Raw genomic sequence first — 21,306 nt, 5'->3', positions numbered from 1 at the left:
TAAATAATAAATAAAATAAAAACAGAGGCCGAGGCAGGCAGATCACGAGGTTAGGAGATTGAGACCTTCCTGGCTAACACAGTGAAATCCCCGTCTCTACTAAAAATACAAAAAATTAGCCAGGCATGGTGGCGCATACCTGTAGTCCCAGCTACTAGGGAGGCTTGAGGTAGGAAAATTGCTTGAACGCTGGAGGCGGAGGTTGCAGTGACCCAAGATCGCGCCACTGCACTCCAGCCTGGGTGACAGAGCAAGAGAGACTCTGTCTCAAAATAAATAAATAAATAATAAAAACAGAAAAACAGAAAAAAAAAAAAGAAAGAAAGAAATTGGAAGCTAATAGAAGAAAGAGCTAAAAGTTATAAGTGTTTGCCTCTGGAAAGCAGTAATAAGTGACAAGGGAGAACTTTTTGTCAATATAAGCCTTTTGTATAATTTCTATTTTATGACTTTGTACGTAGTTACTTTGGTAAAAATTAAAAGAAAAATCAACCTTCAGACTGGTCTGTCCCTTGGTGACCTGCAATTAAGAAGAACCTCTTTATAATTAGAAGTATTTACATGGTCCTGAGAAGGGAATAATCCCAAGTTTTGGCTGGTCCTGAGAATCTTTTCACCAGACTCAACTCCACAAGAAAAGGTGTCAAATCCCCATTGTGTAAATTGACAAAACTGACTACGTAAGTGGAAGTGAGGCAGCCAAAAGCACCAAATAGACAGATGGAACAGAATGTGCACCTTCCCCTTCCCATTACAGTGCTCTATGCTGTTGGAAAGCTTTGCTCCTTGAGAGGATAGTGCGAGCTTCATTTCCTGCAAGTGAAATTTGACCACCCAAAATTAGCAGACTGGAATACTTACTGGTTCATGAGGAAATGAGGTAGTGATTTTAAGAAACAGCCTAAGCCCATAACCACACATCCAATGCCAATCATTATAGGTCTATGCAGTTTGGTTCCAAAATAACTCACAAATATAATCAACAAAAGATTTCCTAGGAAAAATTGAGAATAATCATTTTTAAAAGTATGAACAAAGTCTTAGTTAACAGCCTCACCCGATCATTTACATTCTAGCGTTTACTGCATAACAACTATCTTAAATACTGGGATTTGTGCTAGGGTTGCATTAAATAATAAACGAATATAACACAATCCCTGCCCCGAAGAAAGGTTCTGTTTTGCAATGTAGGCAGATACAGAAACAGCTATCTCTGAAACACCAGCGTTTATAGAGAGGAGAAGAAGAGAAACCAGTGAAAGAGACTAAAGAATGGTTATAGGAAATTTGAAAGGCTCTATTTGTGACTATCTAGACTTGGGAAATGCGGTGCAAAAGAAGGTGTCAGCCTGCATGTGACCTCTGGCCTCTCTCTCGGTGCCTACTCCATAGAACGTTATCATGTTTTCCTATGCCCGGAAAGAGAAGCAAAAGTCAAATTTAGATAGCTGAGTGTTTTGTAACTCATTATTTAAAAATACCTTCATTTTGGTCAACATGACCAAGACAAGGATCTATTTTTTTTTTTTTTCTACTTCTTTCCCTAGATCAGACACTGTAGTTAAGTAAAATTAGTAGACCCCTCCCCTTCTTCTGGGTCTTCAGTGAGTCTGGATTTGAGGAATAAAATAGCAATGAAAAATGTATCCCCATGTCTTAGGATGAAGCTTTAGAATAAAGAAACTAATGGGGGAAGGCCCAACTGATGGACAGATCCTTAAAGAGTGTGGAGTAAAGACTTGAAAAAAACAAATACGTGAGTAAGTTTTTTGCCAACCATACATTTTTTAATTCAGTAAATAATATTTACCTTGCTCCCACTATATATAAAGAATGCCTCTGCAATGACTCAAGATTATAAAAATTTCAAAAAATTTTTTCCTCAAGGAGTTAATAATCTTCTAAGTGGTATATATTTTGAAAACTTTTCTTTCCATCTATATTTTTCTCTAGTCTGCCCTGTATGTAAAATATACGTCCATTTGTACATTATTTTATATGGAGCGTGCCCCACGTCAATAACTATATCAGCCACGTTGACCTCTCTAGGTTTCTAAAATCTATCACCAAAGCCATCTGTGTTGAAGGTAGTGTCTCTAGAGGCCACTGTTTGAAATTCGTATCTATTTTTTGAAAGGAGAAGAAAGGAAGAACTTTCCTTCTTCATGTAAGAGTGAGTTCGTGTTTTAAACTGCCTTGCTCTGTCAGGAAATAATTGCAATGAGAAAGCATGGGGAAAGGTAAGTAATTTTTTTCAAAGGTATGGAGAATGCTCCCTGTAAAACTGACTGAGGAAATGTAAGCTAAGTAATATGTTTATTGGCATTTGTAAATTTCACAGTATTTCTAATCTTCATCATTCTCCTCAAGCTATCACCACCCACTAGTTGTAGAAATTGTTAATATTTTCTACATTATCAAGAAATTTGGGGCAATCGAACATGAAGGCATTTGAGTTTTCCACCAGAAGGCTTTGCCACCTTCCTTCGGTTTGAGAGGCTGGGGTGCCCATCTTACCATCTGACACTAAACACATCACCAGGGCACTGCCATTTTCTTCAGCCACTTACTCTAGTAATTAAAATCTCTCATATGTATTTTAAGCCTCTCTCTCAACTAGACTTAGGCTACACATATTCTCTAGTTTCTCTCCAAACTTCCCAGAACATTCATCCGTATTCTTAGATTCCACTTTTCCCCCTCCCTAATCCCCTAACGTCGCTCCTACCTTCACTGCTTCCTAGCTTCTAAATTTGCTAGTGCCCTGACAAAGATCATCAGTTATCTCCATATTATGAAACCCAGGGAATAGTTCTTCATCCTTATCTAACTGGGTATTTCTAATGCTTTTCACACCTCTGATACATTTTTTTTTTTCAAATTTCTACTCTTTTGTCTTTCATAATACTGTTTTCTCCTGGTTCCCCCTCTTGTTTCTCTGACCATTCCTTCTCTTAACATTGTCAAGACTCCTTTTCTTCTACCTGTGCCTTAAATGTTTGTAGAGCTCAGGATCTATTCTTTGTCCATTGTAATTATCATCCTATATCCTCTCCCTGAATAACTTCATAAATTATCTCTCTAGTTTTAGCAAACGCCTACTTACTTGCTAATCAATAGCTCCAGCCCAGATAGTTCCCCAGTGCTTCAGACTCACATAACTACAATGTTAACATTGTCACCAATTGTCAGCAATAGAAGTCACAGATATATTCAGATGACAATATGGCCGTTGCAAACAGTTCAAAATATTGACACAATAATTACTTTAAAATTAGTAACTTTTTTATTTAATAGGTTGATTAAAAGTATAAATATTACTATATAAAAATTTGTTTTAATATTTTGGTAATTCTACTTCAATATAACTGGCTTGCTTTGCACCCATGTAGTTCTTTTTTGTCCAATTAAAATTATTATTCCACAATCGTACGGTGTTAGAATGCTAAAAGAGTCCTTGGCACAGAAAGGTTAATAACCCCTTCCAATCCTCAGTGACACTCCCTCATCTAGAGGATTAAAAGGTAAATGCCACAGCAGGCACACAAAGCTCTCATTAACCCATTTCTCACCCCTGCCCATTTCTCCAGGCTCACATCCTAATCCTTTCCAACTTTATCTTGGCTAGTCAATGTTATCAAGATGAATGTTGCTCCTCACATAGTCTATTACGCTGTGTCATTCTTAGGCTTCTTCTACTGGATTTTTCTTCACATTTGCTTAACCTCGTTTCTTCTCCTAGAAAACTTTTAGTCATCCTCTGAGAATCTGTCTTCCCTAAATGAGTCCATGCTTCTTCTGTTCCTGTAAGACCTTGTATATATTTACGCTACCAAACTTACTTCATTCAATTAATGTTATCATTATTTGCTTCTCTACCTTCCGTTAGATTATGAACTGAGTCAATTTGTGGGCTATACATGGAGTTAGTTCTAACTCTCTCACTGGGATCAGCACACAGGTGATACAGGGTAAGATCTAAGGGAGTTGAACACTAGTAGATAAGATCAAGAATCACTTATTTCAGTTTTGCTTCTCCTCAATCCTGATTTTTTAAATATATTTATATTAAAGGCAATTATCACCTTGAAGAAAGTGGAAGCTATTATAAAACTAGAAAAGAGTGGCACTCATATTTCTATATAACTTTTTTCTTGGAAGAAATCCTTCTTTCCCTCATTCTCCCTCTCTGTGGTCACATATTCCCAGTTATCCACAAAAATTAGAATCTACGAGTAGACTTTATTATTCCCTAGAGGCTGCCTCTGAAATAAATTCAGAGAGATATAAAAGCAATCTTTTCTTCTCTCTGTACTTGGAAAAAAAAAATTGTTAACCTCCCAGACCAAATAGCAGAAAAATATTTGCATTTTCATTTGTAAGGCAATTTCCTTGGTCTCCAACAGTATCTTCTACATCTTCTAGGTCTTCCACCTTTGTTTTTGTTGTTGTTTGTTTGTTTGTTTGTTTGTTTGTTTGTTTTTGAGACAGAATCTCACTCTGTCACCCAGACTGGAGTTCTATGGCAATCTCGGTTCACTGTAAGCTCTGCCTCCCAGGTTCACACCATTCTCCTGTCTCAGTCTCCCGAGCAGCTGGGACCACAGGTGCCCGCGATCATGTCCGGTTAATTTTTTGGTGTTTTTAGCAGAGACAGGGCTTCACCATGTTAGCCAGGATGGTCTCAATCTCCTGACCTCATGATCGCCCATCTCGGCCTCCCAAAGTGCTGGGATTATAGGCGTGAGTCACCGTGCTTGGCGGTCTTATACCTTTGTATCTTCTAAATACAAAGATGGAGGCCTTAGTTTCCCTTAGGGTTATCAAATGATAGATTTAAATATAAATACTGTAAATACTCTGCTACTCGTGCTGCATAACTAAGAAACTATTAGAATAAAAAGAACAATGGTGGGATATGTGGCAATATTTAGGTGTTAATACGAGGTAATATTTAAATGAATTATTTCCAAGCATATTCTGAGCTTAGCTAATCAGTTTTAGAAAACATCCAACTCAGTCAGATTAAATGACCTAAAACAGCAAATAAGGAGAATAAAATTCAGACATGTTCCATAGATAAGACAAAATACAAAAAGAAGAAATGCAAAAATAATTCATTACCAATCTCAAAGCTTCCATTAATAAATCCAACTAGAGATGTTGGGATGTTGAATTGTCTCTCTATTTGAGTGAGCATGGAATTCATATAAGATCCAGATAGGGTTTTGGATACAAATGCACATGTTATTGCCAACAGAAACATCTAGGAAAAAAATATAAGAAAACATAGAAATATTTATTTTTAAATTGTATACTTGCTGTCTGTTGACAAAATGCCTTCCACCATAAGACTGACTGTCTCCAACTTAAGTAACCTTTGAATCTGCAAGAAACTGTAAAATGTAGTTTGTTCCCCTTGTCTGTCATACTGTGATTTCTCTTTGAAAACTCAAAGTGAGGCTAATTTTGTAGGCAGTTGCAGCCTCAATATTGTATAAGCATACTGGTGCATACATAGAAACAAAGTCATTCAAAGTAATACATAGCTGATGCTTTAAACAGGTCTTCAGAACTACAATGATGTCTAAAGTACAAAAGAACTCATACATATACTGTAATGAAAAGAAAGAATGCAGAATTACACAAAGACATTATTTCGGTATTAAATACACTTAAATTCTCTCTGCAAAACAGTAGGGCCCCAGATTACCTTGGCCGACCCCACTCTTTCCTGTTCTTGCTTGCAATTCTTGGTCAGAAACATTCTGCATTCTCAGCAATGAAGGAAATATCCAGAACAACCTGAGTTATGTTCTCATTCTTCCCATAGTAGGATGCTCTGCAACCCTTGAGCTCAGCAATCCCAGTTGTGTCTAAGGCATGTAAGCCCAGGACACAGTGTTTTCAGGGTTTCTCAGCTGCAGTGTAAATGGAGGAGCACACAAAAATGAGACTCCATTTATTTTGGGAAGCTTTCCTGAACCTTGGAGAATCAGCTCACATGGACCCTTGGCTTCTGTTTATTCTTATTGCCTGCCTAATATGTATACTATAAATTTCCATATGTTTTATCAATCATACTTCCTATGAATTGGTATAGTTCCAGGAAACAGTGAGGTTGAGCAATCCATAACAACATCAGGGATGAGTTCACAGATAGAACCACTGTGATCACCAGGAGCTGCTATGGTTTTACTAAAAATATGAAAAGTTAAAATTCTGATAGGTTTATTAAATTTAAAAAGATAGCTTTTAGTAAGAGGTTTTAAAACAGGAGCACTGTCTACTGGTAATACTATAGTTAGGTAGATTAATTACTGCTTCAAAATGAACAAATTATAGATTTATGTCAACTTGAATGGTGGTCTTCAGTCACACGGGATAGGGATTTTTGTTTGGTCCTATTAAAGATATTTTCTGATGACATTTGCATCCTGGGAGACCATTTGACCTACTATCTAGCTAGCATGCTCAAATTCTTAAAATTCTCACACCTTCCACCTTCCACACCTCCAGTCTTAAGCCAATCACACAACTTATTCTCTACTTCACATATTCCTTTCAAATTAACTCACAATCTTTTCTGTTTCTCAGTCTCCAACCCAGCCACATGCTCTTTCTTCATGGCCAGTAAATGATATCAGCAACTTCACCTGCAAACTTACCTCTGTCCCTACCTTCTCTAATTTGCCTATGTCTTTAGAAAGATTGGTGTCCCTTTCTTGTACAATAAAATCCCTCCAATCTTGCTGTTGAATCCATTCTTCCCATTTCTGAGATTCTAGTTCATCCATATTGCTCTTTTTTCTCACTTTTTATTTACTTATCTTTTACTTTTTTGAGACAGTCTTACTCTGTCACCCTGGCTGGAGTGCAGTGGCATAATCTTGGCTGACTGCAACCTCCACCTCCCAGGTTCAAGCAATTTTCCCACCTCAGGCTCCCAAGTAGCTGGGGCTACAAGTGTGTGCCACCATGACCAGCTAGCTTTTGTTTTTTCAGTAGAGACAGGGTTTCACCATGTTGGCCAGGCTGATCTTGAACTCCTGACCTGAGGTGATCCACTCACCTCAGCCTCCCAAATACTGGAATTACAGGCAGGAGCCACTGTGCCCAGCCTTTTCTCTCTATTTTCAACCTCACACTCTATTGCTTGATTGCTTCTTTCCCCACTAGCTTATTAAGATAGCCAAGATAATTCTTGTCTTTTGAGGGAAAAAAAAAAAAAAAAAAACCTTCCCTCAGTCTTGATGGATAGCTACTCTAGCTACCACAAAGCTGTTTAGAAGAATAGTCTAGACTCATTGTCTGTACCGTTTAACCTTCCATCCGCCCTATAGTCTGCTATAGCCTGGTATTTCTTGAAATTACCTCCACAAAAGGTCATAAACAACTTCCTTATTCCCAAATATCCCAAATCCACAAACTATGTCTGAATTATCAGCTTACTTCAAGACTCTCAGTCATTTGATACTGTCGATCTCTCTTTTCTTCCTGAAATTCCCTCACCCATGCATACCTGTATCTCTGACTAACTGCTAGATTCTTTCTACTCAGTCTTCTCTTATTTGGTCAACACTTTCAGGCCTCTGTCTTGTATTCCCTACCCTTTTGCTATGCATGCTCTCTTTAGGATGTCTCATGCCCCTCCATGCCTTTAACTACCACACATATGATGAAACCTCTCATATGTATGAACAGTTTAGCTCAGACAATTGAAATCCTATTTAGTCTCCTCTAGCCTTGTCTACCTCCAACCTCTCTTTCACATGCCACCTCCAGTAATTTGGATTGTAATTTTTTTTGTTAAATGAATTAATAACATACATAGTTAGCATGTGATTCTACTTCTTAAAACTTTTCAGTAGTTCCCATAAACAAAAATCTCTGATTTTTAAGATAGTAAACAAAGTCTCATCTATATTTCAGTATCACCTCCTGTTGCTTGTCCTTAGACACAATGTTCCACCTGTAGCTGTGTTAATTAACCATGCCATTTTATAGTTCAGTGCTTTTATATAATATTCCTCCAGTTATAATGCCTTTTTTCCCTTTGTTCATCTGGTAAATATACAATTCATTTTCAAGACTCAGGTATTTTATTACTTCTATTGTGAAGCCTCTTTTGCCTGTGTACTCCCCAGGTAAGCCCTAACCATTCATTCACTCTTTATCTTCCCACCCTACTGTGTGCCTAACTCCATTACAACCTCTATTACAGTGCACTTCATTTATATAAGTTCCTCTTTATTTATATGTCTATAAGTTCCTCTCTCATTATTCTGTGAACAAGTCAGAGACAGGAGCCATATGTTATTTACCCTTGTGGCTCTGGTGCTCCTTAATTGCCTGACAAATAGCAGGCACCCAATACAAGCTCACTGAATTAATGACAGAGTAAGTATCAAAAACATCTTGAAGAAATCAGAGCTGAGAGTAAAATGAAATTGAATAAGATTAAATATAGTGTTTTCATCCATCTGGGCTGCTACAACAAAATACCCTAAGCTGAGTGGCTTATAAACAACAGAAATTTAATTATCATAGTTCCAAAGACTGGAAAGTCCAAGAGCAAGGCACTAGCAAATTTGGATTGGCTGATGCCTGTGAACTCAAAAGTATCTGAGACAGTTCTCAATCAATTTAGAAAGTTTATTTTGCCAAGGTTGAGGATGTGGCCATAACACAGCCTCAAGAGGTCCTGACAACATGTGCCCAAGATGGTCAGGGTACAGCTTGCTTTTATACATTTTAGGGAGACATAATATATCAGTCAGTACATGTAAGATTTACATCAGTTCAATCTGGAAGGGCAGGACAACTCGAAGCAGGGGGTTCCAGGTCATAGGTAGTTTTAAAGTTTTAAAATGTGCTGATTGGCAATTGGTTGGAAGAGTTATTATCAATAGAAAGTAATATCTGGGTTATATTAAGGACTTGTGAGGACCAAGGTTCTATCATGCAGATAAAGCCTCTAGGTAGCAGGCTTCAGAAACAATAGATGTAAATGTTTCTTGTCAGACTTAAAGTCTGTGTTGATGTTAGTTCTGGCTGGTTTTTGCTGAACTCCAAAAGGTAGGAGGGTACAATGAGGCGTGTCTGACCCACCCCCCTTCCCATCATGGCCTAAACTTGCTTTTCAGATTAATTTTGGAATGCCTTTGGCTGAGAGGAAGGGTCCATTCAGATGGTTAGGGTCCTCAGAATTTTATTTTTGCTTTACATTCTCCCTCTTCCAGCTAAGATTTGCCAGAGGCAACAACAATATCTACCAAATTTTTATTTCGTCTCATACCATTGTTGGGGTGGCATGGCTGCCTACTTGAGATCCATCCTGTCCCTCGGTGGGACCCCCTATGGCCAAGGGACTTAGAGTCAAAAGATTTATAGTAAATTAAATGTTCTAAGCCAGATAGGAACAGACATTGACGAGCATTCATTACCCCTTAAATTTTTTCAGTAAAAAGCCAACAAACAAAAAGCAAAGGCCAGGTTACAAAACTGACTTATCTTTAACTTCTATGCATCGAGCTACTATAATCTTGGTTTTAGTTATGGACTTACAGCAATTAACTACACAAAACATAAGCATTGTTCTGAAAAAAATTTTTTTAATATATACTGGCCGGGCACCGTGGCTCACATCTATATACCCAGGATTTTGAGACCAGCCTGGGCAACATGGCAAAACCCTGTCTCTAAAAAAATACAAAAAGACAAAAAGCTAGCCAGTTATGGTGGTGCATGACTGTAGTGCCAGCTACCTGGGAGGCTGAGGCGTGAGGATCATCTGAGTCCAGAAGGTCAAGGCTGCAGTAAGCCATGATGGCGCCACTACACTCCAGCCTGGGTGACAGAGTGAGACCCTGACTGAGTCTCAAAAAAGAAATAAATAAATGAAAATAAAATTTAAAAATACATATCTATCTGCACAACTCATAACTGGGAGTCTTATATCCAGAAGGCTTTGTCACAAGGTACCTTTATCCTCTCAGTAGTTATTTTCTTTTAATTCTACAAAAGGCATGACATTCTTTATGATTAGGCTGGATGAAAAGATGCCACATAACAGCTCAGAAGGCAAAAACCTTTGTTTTACCAGATGTTTAGGCATCTGTGTATCCATCCTTGATTTGGATGATCTGAACTAATTCACTTCCTCAAACCTAGCCCTTACAGTCTCTCACACCCACCTCTTCTGCAGCAGTCCTTAGGCCTAGAGGGAGGGTGCTTGTATAGTCTTAACAGAAGGGCATTTACAGTGAAAAACAGATCGGGCTCAGTGGGATGCCAAACGAGAGAGAATTACATCTCTAGTCTTGAGAATACGATGATTCCAATTTCTTTGGAAGTAAATCAAGGAGAGATAAATAACGTTAATATTTTGACAATCAAAAGAGTATTTGTGTGTCAGAATGGAAAACAGAAGCTATTTCATTATGGATTCAACTAAAATATGAAGAAAACTATACTCTGCTATTCTTTAGAGGATTATTATAGCCAAGAAATAATTCATGAATCAATCTGCATTCAAAAACAGAAGTCGGGGCTGAAATCTAGTAACGCGTGTTAAACTTTTCCTTTGAAAAAAATTTTCTCTCCCTCTAGCCCTCCTTTTCTATTAAAGACAAATTATAGTAAGACCGATTTGTGTGTAAAAATAAGTTTTAGGCTTATTATACTTGGCCTGACTATTTGCATAAAGTGCAGCAAGAAATTGACTGACCATATAGGCTCTTTTTAAGTTGGCTTTGCTGGAAATTTACCTGAAAATATGTTATTGTACTCAAAGGCTTGGTAAAATAACCAGTGTCTCCAATTGTCCTGTTTTAAAACAAAAGACTCTTACTCAACTTATGCAAATAACTATATTGTGATAAAACCAGAATACTCACGGTTTCCAAATTTTGGAGAACTTGGAGAGAAAGGTAAATTTGTTCATAAAAACATACTGCACCCAATTGCTCTAAAGAATAAATAATTTAAAAGAAAAAGATTCCCTTGACTCTTTAACCAGAGCATCAGCCTTCCAAACAACATGTCCTTTGTTCACCTTGAATTGCCATTCACATGCTAAGCAGTTCTTGTCATATGAGAGCTGTTTATCAGGCACTGTAGAATCTAGCAACTCCTCACAGAGTTAAGAGTCAGCCCTAGGGGAAAAAGAATGCTCTTTGCTCATAAGTATCTCCTCTTTGCATCCTCAGGTAGCAAGATCCTATGTAAACAATTTTTAAGTTATTATGGAACTCTTTAGGGCACCATTATTTCCATTAGCAAAGGAGTAGCTTCAGTTAACATTCCATAACAAGGCCGTAAATGTCCCTCAACTGGAAATTCTCTAGTCCAGTATTTGTCACTGGGAAGTGCTCCCAGTCTTTTACCATAAGCCCTAATAAGTGCTCCACACAGGGATATGAAGTGGAGAATTGTTCCCTACTGGCCCTTCAGCTTCTACCATACATTCTGTAGGCTCAGGCAAACTTACTAGTTTCCATTTAGTGAGTTCAATTAACATTCCTCAAAGGGAATATTTACGTGACTTCAGTTTCATGGTACTTGATAGGAGAAACATCCCCCAATCAGGTACAATACCAATTTTCACAAGACATTTAGGTAAAGGAGTTAAAATTACCTGACATACAGGCTGTGTAGACATCTCAAGTTTCATAATCCTATCAACCTGTACATTTCTATGTTCTGGTTCAAGGAACTTTTCTTTTCTACCCCCAGACCATTTTACTTTTTCTGGTGAAAAGTGATTTGAGTTCCCAGCAGGGGATTGAGCCAAGGGACTTAGGCTCTTTTTTCAATCTTCATCTTAATTTACCTCAGCATTACCCCAGGTAATGTCAGCTCCTTCATTATAACCTTTGCCTTTTGCTGTTTCTTCAATTTCCCCAATCTGGGGCAAATGCAGAAAACAGGTATGCGGCCTTTTAATGTTGGAGGACCAGTAGGGGTTCCCCTTGGTCCACCCAACCTTTGATAGTGTTGTAACGACCTTTGTTTCAATCCCATTGATTTTCATTTTATTTATTTCATTTTTTATGAAACATCCAAATATTTTCATCACCCTCTGGGGTGAGTCCTCTGACTCCCTTTTGCCTTTCTCATTATTCTTTGTTAATTACCCCAATGTTTTATTAAGCATCTATAAGACCCATGAGGACAGCAAATTTGATCAGGATGTGATTCTGTGGTATTAATGTCACCTGGAGTGTCCATGTAGCACTTAATCTTCAAATTTGCCATGTGATATGGTTTGGCTGTGTCCCCACCAAAATCTCATCTTGAATAGTAGCTCCCATAATCCCCACATGTTGTGAGAGGGACCCAGTGGGAAGTAATTGGATCATGGGGGTGGGTTTTCCCATGCTGTTCTGTGATAGTGAATAAGTCTCACAAGATCTGATGGTTTTATAAAGGGCAGTTCCCTGGCACATGCTCTCTTGCCATCATGTAAGACATGCCTTTGCTCCTCCTTCATCTCCCACCATGATGGTGAGGCTTCCCCAGCCATATGGAACTGTGAGTTCATTAAACCTCTTTTTCTTTATAAATTACCCAGTCTCAGGTATTTCTTCACAGCAGTATAAAATGGACTAATGCAGTAAATTGGTACAGAGAGTGGAGTGCTGCTGTAGAGATACCCAAAAATGTGGAAGTGACTTTGGAACTGGGTAACAGGCAGAGGTTAGAACAGTGTGGAGGGCTCAGAAGAAAATAGGAAAATGTAGGAAAGTTTGGAACTTCCTAGAGGCTTGAAGGGCTCAGAAGACAGGAAGATGTGGGAAAGTTTGAAACTTCGTAGAGACTTGTTGAATGGGTTTGACCAAAATGCTGATAATGATATGGACAATAAAGTCCAGGCTGAGGTGGTCGCAGATGGAGATGAGGAACGTATTGGGAACTGGAGCAAAGGTGATTCTTGTTATGCTTTAGTAAAAAGACTGGCAGCATTTTGCCCCTCCACTAGAGATCAGTGGAACTTTGAACTTAAGAGACATAATTTAAGGTATCTGGTGGAAGAAATTTCAAAATAAAGCTTTCAAGAAGTGATTTGGGTGCTCTTAAAAGCATTCCATTTTATTAATTCACAAGATATGGTTTGAAATTGGAACTTATGTTTGAAAGGGAAGCAAAGCATAAAAGTTAGGAAAATTTGGAGACTGATGATGCAATAAAAAAAGAAAAACCCGTTTTCTGAGGAGAAATTCAAGCTGGCTGCAGAAACTTCCATACGTAATGAGAAGCCAAATGTTAATCACCTAGACAGTGGGAAAATGTCTCCAGGACATGTGATAGGTCTTCACGGTAGCCCCTCCCATCACAGGCCCAGAGGCCTAGGAGGGTAAAAAATGGTTTTCTTGTGCAGTCTTTGGACTTGGTGCTCTGGGTCCCAGCCATGGGACCCAGAAGGAGCCAATGTACACTCAGGCCATGGCTTCAGAGGGTGCAAGTCTCAAGTTTTGGTTGGTCCTGCAGGTGCATAAAACTAAAGAATGGAGGTTTGGGAAACTCTGCCTGGATTTCAAAGGATGTATGGAAACACCTGGATGTCCAGGCAGAGGTGTGCTGCAGGGGCAGGATCCTCATGGAGAACGTCTGCTAGGACAGAGTGGAAGGGAAATGTAGGGTTGAAGCCCCCACACAGAGTCTCCACTGGGGAACTGCCTGGTGGAGCTGTGGGAAGAGCACCACCACCCTCCAGATCCCAGAATGATACATCCATCAACAGCTTGAACTGTGCACTTGGAAAAGCCACAGAACACTCAACACCAGCCCGTGAAAGCAGCCAGGAGAGGGGCACTGTACCCTGCAAAGCCCAGGGGTAGATCTTCCCAACACCATGGGAATCTACCTCTTGCATCAGTATGACCTGGATGTGAGACATGCAGTCAAAGGAGATCATTTTGGAGCTTTAAGATTTGACTGCCCACTAATTTCAAACTTGCACGGGGCGTCTATCTTCTTCATTTTGGCCAATTTCTTGCATTTGGAATGGGTGTATTTACTCAATGCCTATACCCCCATTGTATCTGGGAAGTGACTAACTTCCTTTTGATTTTACCGGCTCCTAAGCTAGGACTTTTGTGTTAATACTGAAATGAGTTAAGACTTTGGGGGACTGTTGGAAAGGCATGATTGGTTTTGAAATGTGAGGACATGAGATTTGGCAGTGGCCATGGGCAGAATTATATGGTTGGGCTGTGTCCTCACCAACATTTCATCTTTAATTGTAGCTCCCATAATCCCCATGTGTCATGGGAGGAACCGTGTGGGAGGTAATTGAAACATGGGGTGAGTTTTCTGTGCTTTTCTCATGGTAGTGAATAAGTCTCACAAGATCTAATGGTTTTATAAAAGGCAGTTCCCCTGCACATGCTCTCTTGCCTGCCACCGTATAAGATATGCCTTTGCTCCTACTTTGCCTTCTGTCATGATTGTGAGGCCTCCCCAGCCATGTGGAACTGTGAGTCCATTAAACTCCTTTTCCTTTATAAATTACCCAGTCTCAGGTATATCTTCCTTTGAAATAGATACAAAACAGTTTGAAAGGTGGGGGAATCTATGGGAAAGAGAAGAGAAATAGGGACAGGACTCAGTCCTTTTTTTTTTTTTTAATACCAGAGGACTCTGGTCTGAACCAGAAATGCAGTTACAAATGAGAATAACTTAAATTATCTGATAATTAGGTATTTACAACAGAAGGGGAGGGAGTCATCTAGTGCCCCTCTTCCAGGCTGGACAGACATCAATCCTACTGCTAGGCTGGATAGATGCCTACTCACTCTAGGTAGTTATGGATTCTCCTGGCATGAGCAGGTAGAGGTAGTGAGATTGCTGTTTTATGCAGTGTCCTAACCTTGGCCCACCACCCTGCACTACAATGCCATGAGGTCTCTGGAGCTCTTTCTGACCTGGGGGCCCTCCCTCTTTCTGTGCTGAATTACCATTGGCCCTGGGAGTGTTCTGTACAGTCCAACTGCACTTAGGGCAGGACAGACACACATCTGGGCCTGGTCCAGCCTTAAGGATCAACCCAGCATTCTTGTACATTCATTTAGCCATTACAGATAACAGTAACCAAGAGACTGAATATTTTTGCTTTTTTTGTTTCTTATTAGCTTGTATTTCCTTATGCATTTAGACAGCCAAATACTCAGGAGTATAATCCATCCCTAATTCTAATGAATTTTACCTTTTGTAATTGAATGTAGCTCAGCTGCAGCTCCCTACCATAGGTAACCACATAGCCACCCTGGAGTCAAGGTTTTTCATCACTCATCTTTTGATTTCTCTCTTTATCCATTTAGTTTTATCTATATCATGTTTTTATCTTTAATTAAAATAACTCTTAGTCTCTAAATTAGAAAAAAATTCTTTAGCAAAAGCTACATCATTGTATTTTTTAAAATTTTACCAAAAACACCATTTACTCTCCTACTGTTTTAACTCTTAGTAACCCAGACTCCCAGTGAAAAAAAAATAGGGGTTATTTAATTTAACATAACATGACTTTAAGATTTTAAATTACTGGAGCTAATTTTTAGGTTAAATTTACCAAATTAGTCTTACCCAAAACTACTAAGATCATATGAATTAAAAGGCATCTTAGGTAGCTTCCTTCAGTCTGAAAAGCACTTACTTTTCTTTTAGCCAAGTGATTAGAGGTCTTTCATAAAAATTGTTAGTGAAATATCACTTCTACATGACCCATATAAATATATAGCTATAACAGATATACAGAAAAAAACAGATCCAAAATATTTTCATTTGCCTGTTTTCAAAATTCTGTTTCTTAGTTTCAACTATTAACTTAAAAGTTAGGCCAGAACACCATAGTTCATGCCTATAATCCTAGCATTTTGGGAGGCTGAGGCAGACAGATCATTTGAGTCTAGGTGTTCGAGACCAGTCTGGGCAACATGCGAAACTCCATCTCTATAAAAAATACCAATAAATACATAAATAAATAAATAAATAAATAAATAAGCTTGGCTTTGTGGTGCACACCTGTAGTCCCAGCTACTCAGAAGGCTGAGGGGAGGATTTCTTGAGACTGGGAGGTTGAGGGTACAGTGAGCTGAGATGGTGCCACTGCACTCCAGCCTGGGCGACAGAGTGAGGCCCTGCCTCAGAAAAAAACAAAAACAAAAATAAGAAGTTACAAGAGCCAAAAAAAGATGAAGGAGAGAGTTGCCATTCCAGGCCTTCTCAAAAGAGAAAAAACTGAAGCACAGCAGGGCACAGGTTCTGAGATATCAATCTAAATAATTTTAAAAAGAAACAGATTACAGAATTCAAAAATTTTAAAGTTCCTGCATTAAGAGTAACTCAACATTTTTAATAAATCGTGTTCTAACCAATTATTTAGTGTTACATGAGTGTATTTTTAATATCAAAGTTCAATTTTCAGAAACATTATTTATTATAATTTATTTTAATTGTAGCCAACTAAATCACATAACATTTTAATAAATTCCTGTTTTACTAATCTTATTACAACTTACACAGACCATTCACAACATTCTTGGACTTTCTAGTTTGACCTAAATATTTCTCTTTCTTAACAACGAGTCATTTTATTTTGGTACAAAAATTCATCATGCAAGATTCTTTCTCATATAAAATTTCTTTTCTTTTAAGCTTTCTTACCAAAATACCTCTTTATATCTATAACTTTCTTTACATCTCTTATTTTCTGGTCCTTTTACCTCATTTTATATATAATCCTTAAATAACCTCTGAATTAGACAAAAATTATTTACCTTTGAATAAGAACACTTTAGACCTTAAGAAGAATCTGCCCATGACTCTTGAAACTCCACAAAGAAACAAAGGGTGAGTGATGCCTTTGTTCTGAGTGCTTTAAGGTGTTCAAGTCATTTGATGCCTTCTCTAGATTTTTTTTGGTACCAGACAGTGAAGGGGGAAGGAGAAATAGGGTGGAAGAAAAGAAAATGATAGAGCAATTGTCTTTTTAAGACAGGAAGCTGCAACAGAAACCAAGTACATAATTTGTTTGTTTTCATTTTTTCAGCTATTTTAGCAACTTCAGAGGCCTGGTTGCTCATACTTTGGAATTCTTATTTGAGTTTGACCAAGTTGGGTAGAGTTGGTCAAATCTGATGGGTGAAACACCACAACAACAAAAAACCCCAACAATACAATTACTGAGCACTCTAATGCTAAGGAGAAATTAAGACTAGCTGGCTGTCAATTCTAATTTTTAGTAATTAAAGAGAATCTCTGAGACAAAAAAAAAAAAAAAAGAAAAGTCCACTACTTATCTAGGAATGAGATCCTGGCTCAAGACTGCTATTTACTGTCTTAGAAGCTGAAAAAAAAAAAAAAAAAAAAGCTCAAACTTGCCTTCCCTGTTGGAAATTAGCTGAAATTCCAGAAAGGAGTTGCCCATTCTCCATTGTCATGGGAGCAGGAAAACTTGCCTTCTTTGTTGGACACAAGTAAAACTCAAAAGAGGAGTTGTAGAGAGAAATAAACTGTAGATCTTGACCAAATTCAGGGAGATTGGGGATTCTCTGGAGTGGGTAGGGGCTCCCAGGCCTCAGCAAATTGTCCTATCAGTTTGAGCCATAAGGTTAGCTCAGGCTGGTACCAAGTACACATAGGAGATTTATCAAAGGTCAGGGGCACCTCCACTCAGAATCCTCTCATGGTTGCTAATTTGTGAACCCAAAAGTATCTGAGACAGGTCTCAATTTATTTTGCCAAAGTTAAGGCATGCCTACAGTACAGCCTCAGAGAGGTCCTAAAAACATGTGTCCAAGGTGGAGTACAGCTTGCTCTTATACATTTTAGGAAGACATAGTACATCAATCAGTACACATAAGATTTACATTGGTTCCATTGTGAAGGGCAAGATAACTCAAAGCAGGAACTTGCAGGTCACAGTTTGATTTTAAAATATTCTGACTGGCAATTGGTTGGAAGAGTTATTATCAACAATAAAAAATAATTTCTTGTTTACAATAAGGGCTTGTGGAGACCAAGGTTTTATCATGCAGATAAAGCCTGTAGGTAAGCAGGCTTCATAGAGAATAGATATAAATGTTTCTTATCAGACTTAAGGTCTGTGTTGATGTTAATGCTGGTTGGTTATTCCTGAATTCCAAAAGAGAGGAGGGTATAACAAGGCATGTCCAACACCTCTTTCCCATCACAGCCTAAACTTGTTTTTTGGTTAACTTTGGAATGCTCTTGACCAAGAGGAGGTCCATTCAGTGTTGGCTGGGAGGGGAGGACTGAATTTTATTTTTGGCTTACAGGCCCCACATATTGATTCATAAACTGCCATCTTTCTCACTGTGTCTTTACATGGCAGAAAATGCAATGAATCTCTCTCAGTCCTCTATTATAAAGCCACTGAACCCATTCATGAAGGCTTTACCCTTGTGACTTAATCATCTCTCAAAGGTCCCACTTCCTACTACCATCACCTTAGAAGTTAGGATTTCAACATGTGAATTTGTATGGGACACATTCAGACCACACAATACACCTAAGCCAAAATTTATCAATTATTTTTGGGAAACCTAAATAGAAATTTAGAAATTTATGTGAAAAGGACCTAGAAATTTGAATAGCTATCTTACTGTGAATCAAAACTGTGATTGACTACAGCATAGTATGGCCATACCTCTAGCTATTTTTTTATATTAAATACCATTTGTGGATATTCTGTCTTCCCACTATAAATCTTCTCAGAGCATATTCTTGAGAGTAAACTATTTTCACATAGTTTTATAAATCAGATTTTATATTTAAAAGTAAGTCCTGCTAAATCAAGTACAAATCAAAATAGGAAAAATAATTTATTCTACTTAACATGTTAAGAAAGGAAATTAGATGGATCATGACCCCATTGCTTTTTCCCTAAAACACATGGGTGGCCTACTTGTTTGGTGTTATTCAGAGTGAAAGAAATCAGTGGCTATTCTGACCCACATCTAGTGCTAAATAATCTCTATATTTATAAAGCCACTACTAGCTTTTAGCAATAATGCCCTTTCAACTTATTTCAACAACAAAGTTTAAAGCAAATTTGTTGAAAACAGTCCTTTCATGCTTCCTAATGAATTTTGCTTAATGAGTATATTTCTAAGTTCAGAGAAGCAGAGAAACCTAACTTGCTATTAAGCAATTGCCTCTCACTTTTACCTGATAAACTTGTGCTTACAGCATGTTGTCATAACATCCACATCAATATCTAACCTTGCTAAACTCCAAAGCAATCAAAAATTAAAGACCTCTTGTTTATAAATAACACTTGACTTTTCTCCACAAATGCTGTTAATATTAATAGCTAATATTTATTGAAAGTTTACAATATTCCAGTCATTGTTTCAAACATAAAAGAATCCTATAAGGTAGGAATGTTGTTATTACCCTTTTCAGATGAGAAAACCGAAGTACAAAGAGTTTTTCATAATTAACATAACATTTCAAGCAAGTCGATTTTTTTTAGATTTATATCATAATTCTCCAATTTTGTATACATGTTTAAATTTCCCCAACACATATATAAATAGAAAACAAACTTCTGATGGGGAGGAAATGAGTGACAGTGTTTTAGTTTTGAAACCACTTGCAGGCACTAGCTATAGGATCAAGAAAAATGTCCAATCCCTTGGTTTATAATAAATTCTAATTTTGTTTGAATATAAAATGACATTGAAGCTAGAAAACAGAATTTTCTCTGAAATAGAAAAAAACATCAGAACAGCTGACAAAATGGCCATTTTTCTTATAGGAAATTATTGTTATGTTGCTGAAGCTTAAAGAAAACATTTGTTTTGCTGGATAATTGCATACAAATCTTTGCATACAAATCAACAAAGCATTTCTGTGCAATGAGCCATTTTCCAAGAGTGACTCCCACACTTCTCTGCATTAAAAACCCTGCAAGAGTGAGTATGGCCTTTGATCCAGAAAAATAAATCCTGCCACAGTATGTGTGCCTGGAAATTTTTAGGATCCTGTCTTCCATTTAAGTCCCTCAAAGCCATTTAGGACTAACTTGCCTGCATCAATAATCCTGTTTAGACACACTCTCAGTTATAAAACCAACTTCTTTAAAGCAAGAAATCATCAATAGATCAGGCAGTATGGCATTAATATTAGATCACGTCATGCAGATAGGAGCAATTTTACCAGTACTGTCATATTTTAAAAACTAGTGTACATGCACATATATCCACATACAAAAATTCCATACCTTCAACTTGGAAAGACATCTTATTCTATGGGTTTCAATTCTTTTCTCAGTTTCTCCCATGTTGCTCTTCAGGGTGTTCCAAGCTATGTATGTTTTAAATCTTGGTAAGTCTTACTTCTACCCTTTTAAGCAAACAAAAAAATATGTTAAATTAACTACAAAAATGTAAAGCATCATTCTTTTGAAGTAAGTGCTGAAAATGAACAACGTAATTGAAAAATCCATTATATTACAAAAATACCTGGAATGCTTTTAATACAGATTAGAAAATCATGGTGTTAGAGAAGATTTAGTTGTTGGTTTTCTATTTCAAAAGGTACATCAAATAACTTCGGTTACTCTTCAGTGAGATTAAAGATATTAGAATTGTTTGTTATCATCTTGCAAAATAACGGTCACATGGTTAAAAGAAAGCTTTTCACTTCTCTAGCCAAAACAAATAGTACCAAAGGACTTACATGAAAATAGCTGCTTTTAATAACACACATACTTCGAGTTGTGTTTTTGCTAAAACCTGCTTCAGTAACCCTACCAAGGCTCAAAAATCTTTTTTTGGCCAGGCTCTCTTTTCAAGTTATTTGCATTCCAAGGCTTCCCTAGAGTCTCAGGAAGGGAAACACTTTCTGGGGCACTGCTGATACATGGAAACCTGGGGAGACGTGGAATTTTAATCATGAAAATAGGCTAGTAAAAATAACAAACAATTCTATGTTCTGGAAAATAATCCCACAATTGCAAATTAAGATGTAAGACTTAGGAGATTAAACATATAAATGGATATCTATGTGTAGCTGTATGTAATAGGTATAGATATATGTGGAAATATATGTACATATGTATAATATACAGGCACACATTTTTATATGTAAAACAAAAAGTTGACTTAAACTCAAATAAATCCTACTAATCCCATCAAAGATTTTGTTTGTTTTACATCGTGAAACTAAGGCAATATTTTGTATCAAAACCAAAGTGTTTCACTTTGGCAGTATTTATTCTAGTTTCTAGAATGATTTCTTAACAGTATCCCCAGCATTAATTAATTAAGTCCTTTAAAC

General features: G+C 37.5%; 1 protein-coding gene across 1 annotated transcript in view; it reads right to left on the bottom strand.

Moving 5' to 3' along the window:
* Positions 1 to 20,582, bottom strand: part of SLCO1A2 (solute carrier organic anion transporter family member 1A2) — a 71,264-nt gene extending 50,682 nt beyond the window's left edge. Inside the window, 4 exon segments of the mRNA XM_017888599.1 lie at positions 862 to 994; positions 5,125 to 5,266; positions 20,249 to 20,370; positions 20,490 to 20,582. Coding sequence (XP_017744088.1) covers positions 862 to 994; positions 5,125 to 5,266; positions 20,249 to 20,308 — 335 coding nt within the window. The 5' untranslated portion in view covers positions 20,309 to 20,370; positions 20,490 to 20,582.
* Positions 20,583 to 21,306: the final 724 nt, after the last annotated feature.

Source organism: Rhinopithecus bieti, unplaced genomic scaffold, assembly GCF_001698545.2.
Source record: "Rhinopithecus bieti isolate Rb0 unplaced genomic scaffold, ASM169854v2 scaffold_15769, whole genome shotgun sequence".
In the NCBI taxonomy this organism is placed as follows: Eukaryota; Metazoa; Chordata; class Mammalia; order Primates; family Cercopithecidae; genus Rhinopithecus; species Rhinopithecus bieti.
Note: the sequence above shows the minus strand (reverse complement) of the source record. Positions and strands in the feature narration are given on the sequence as shown.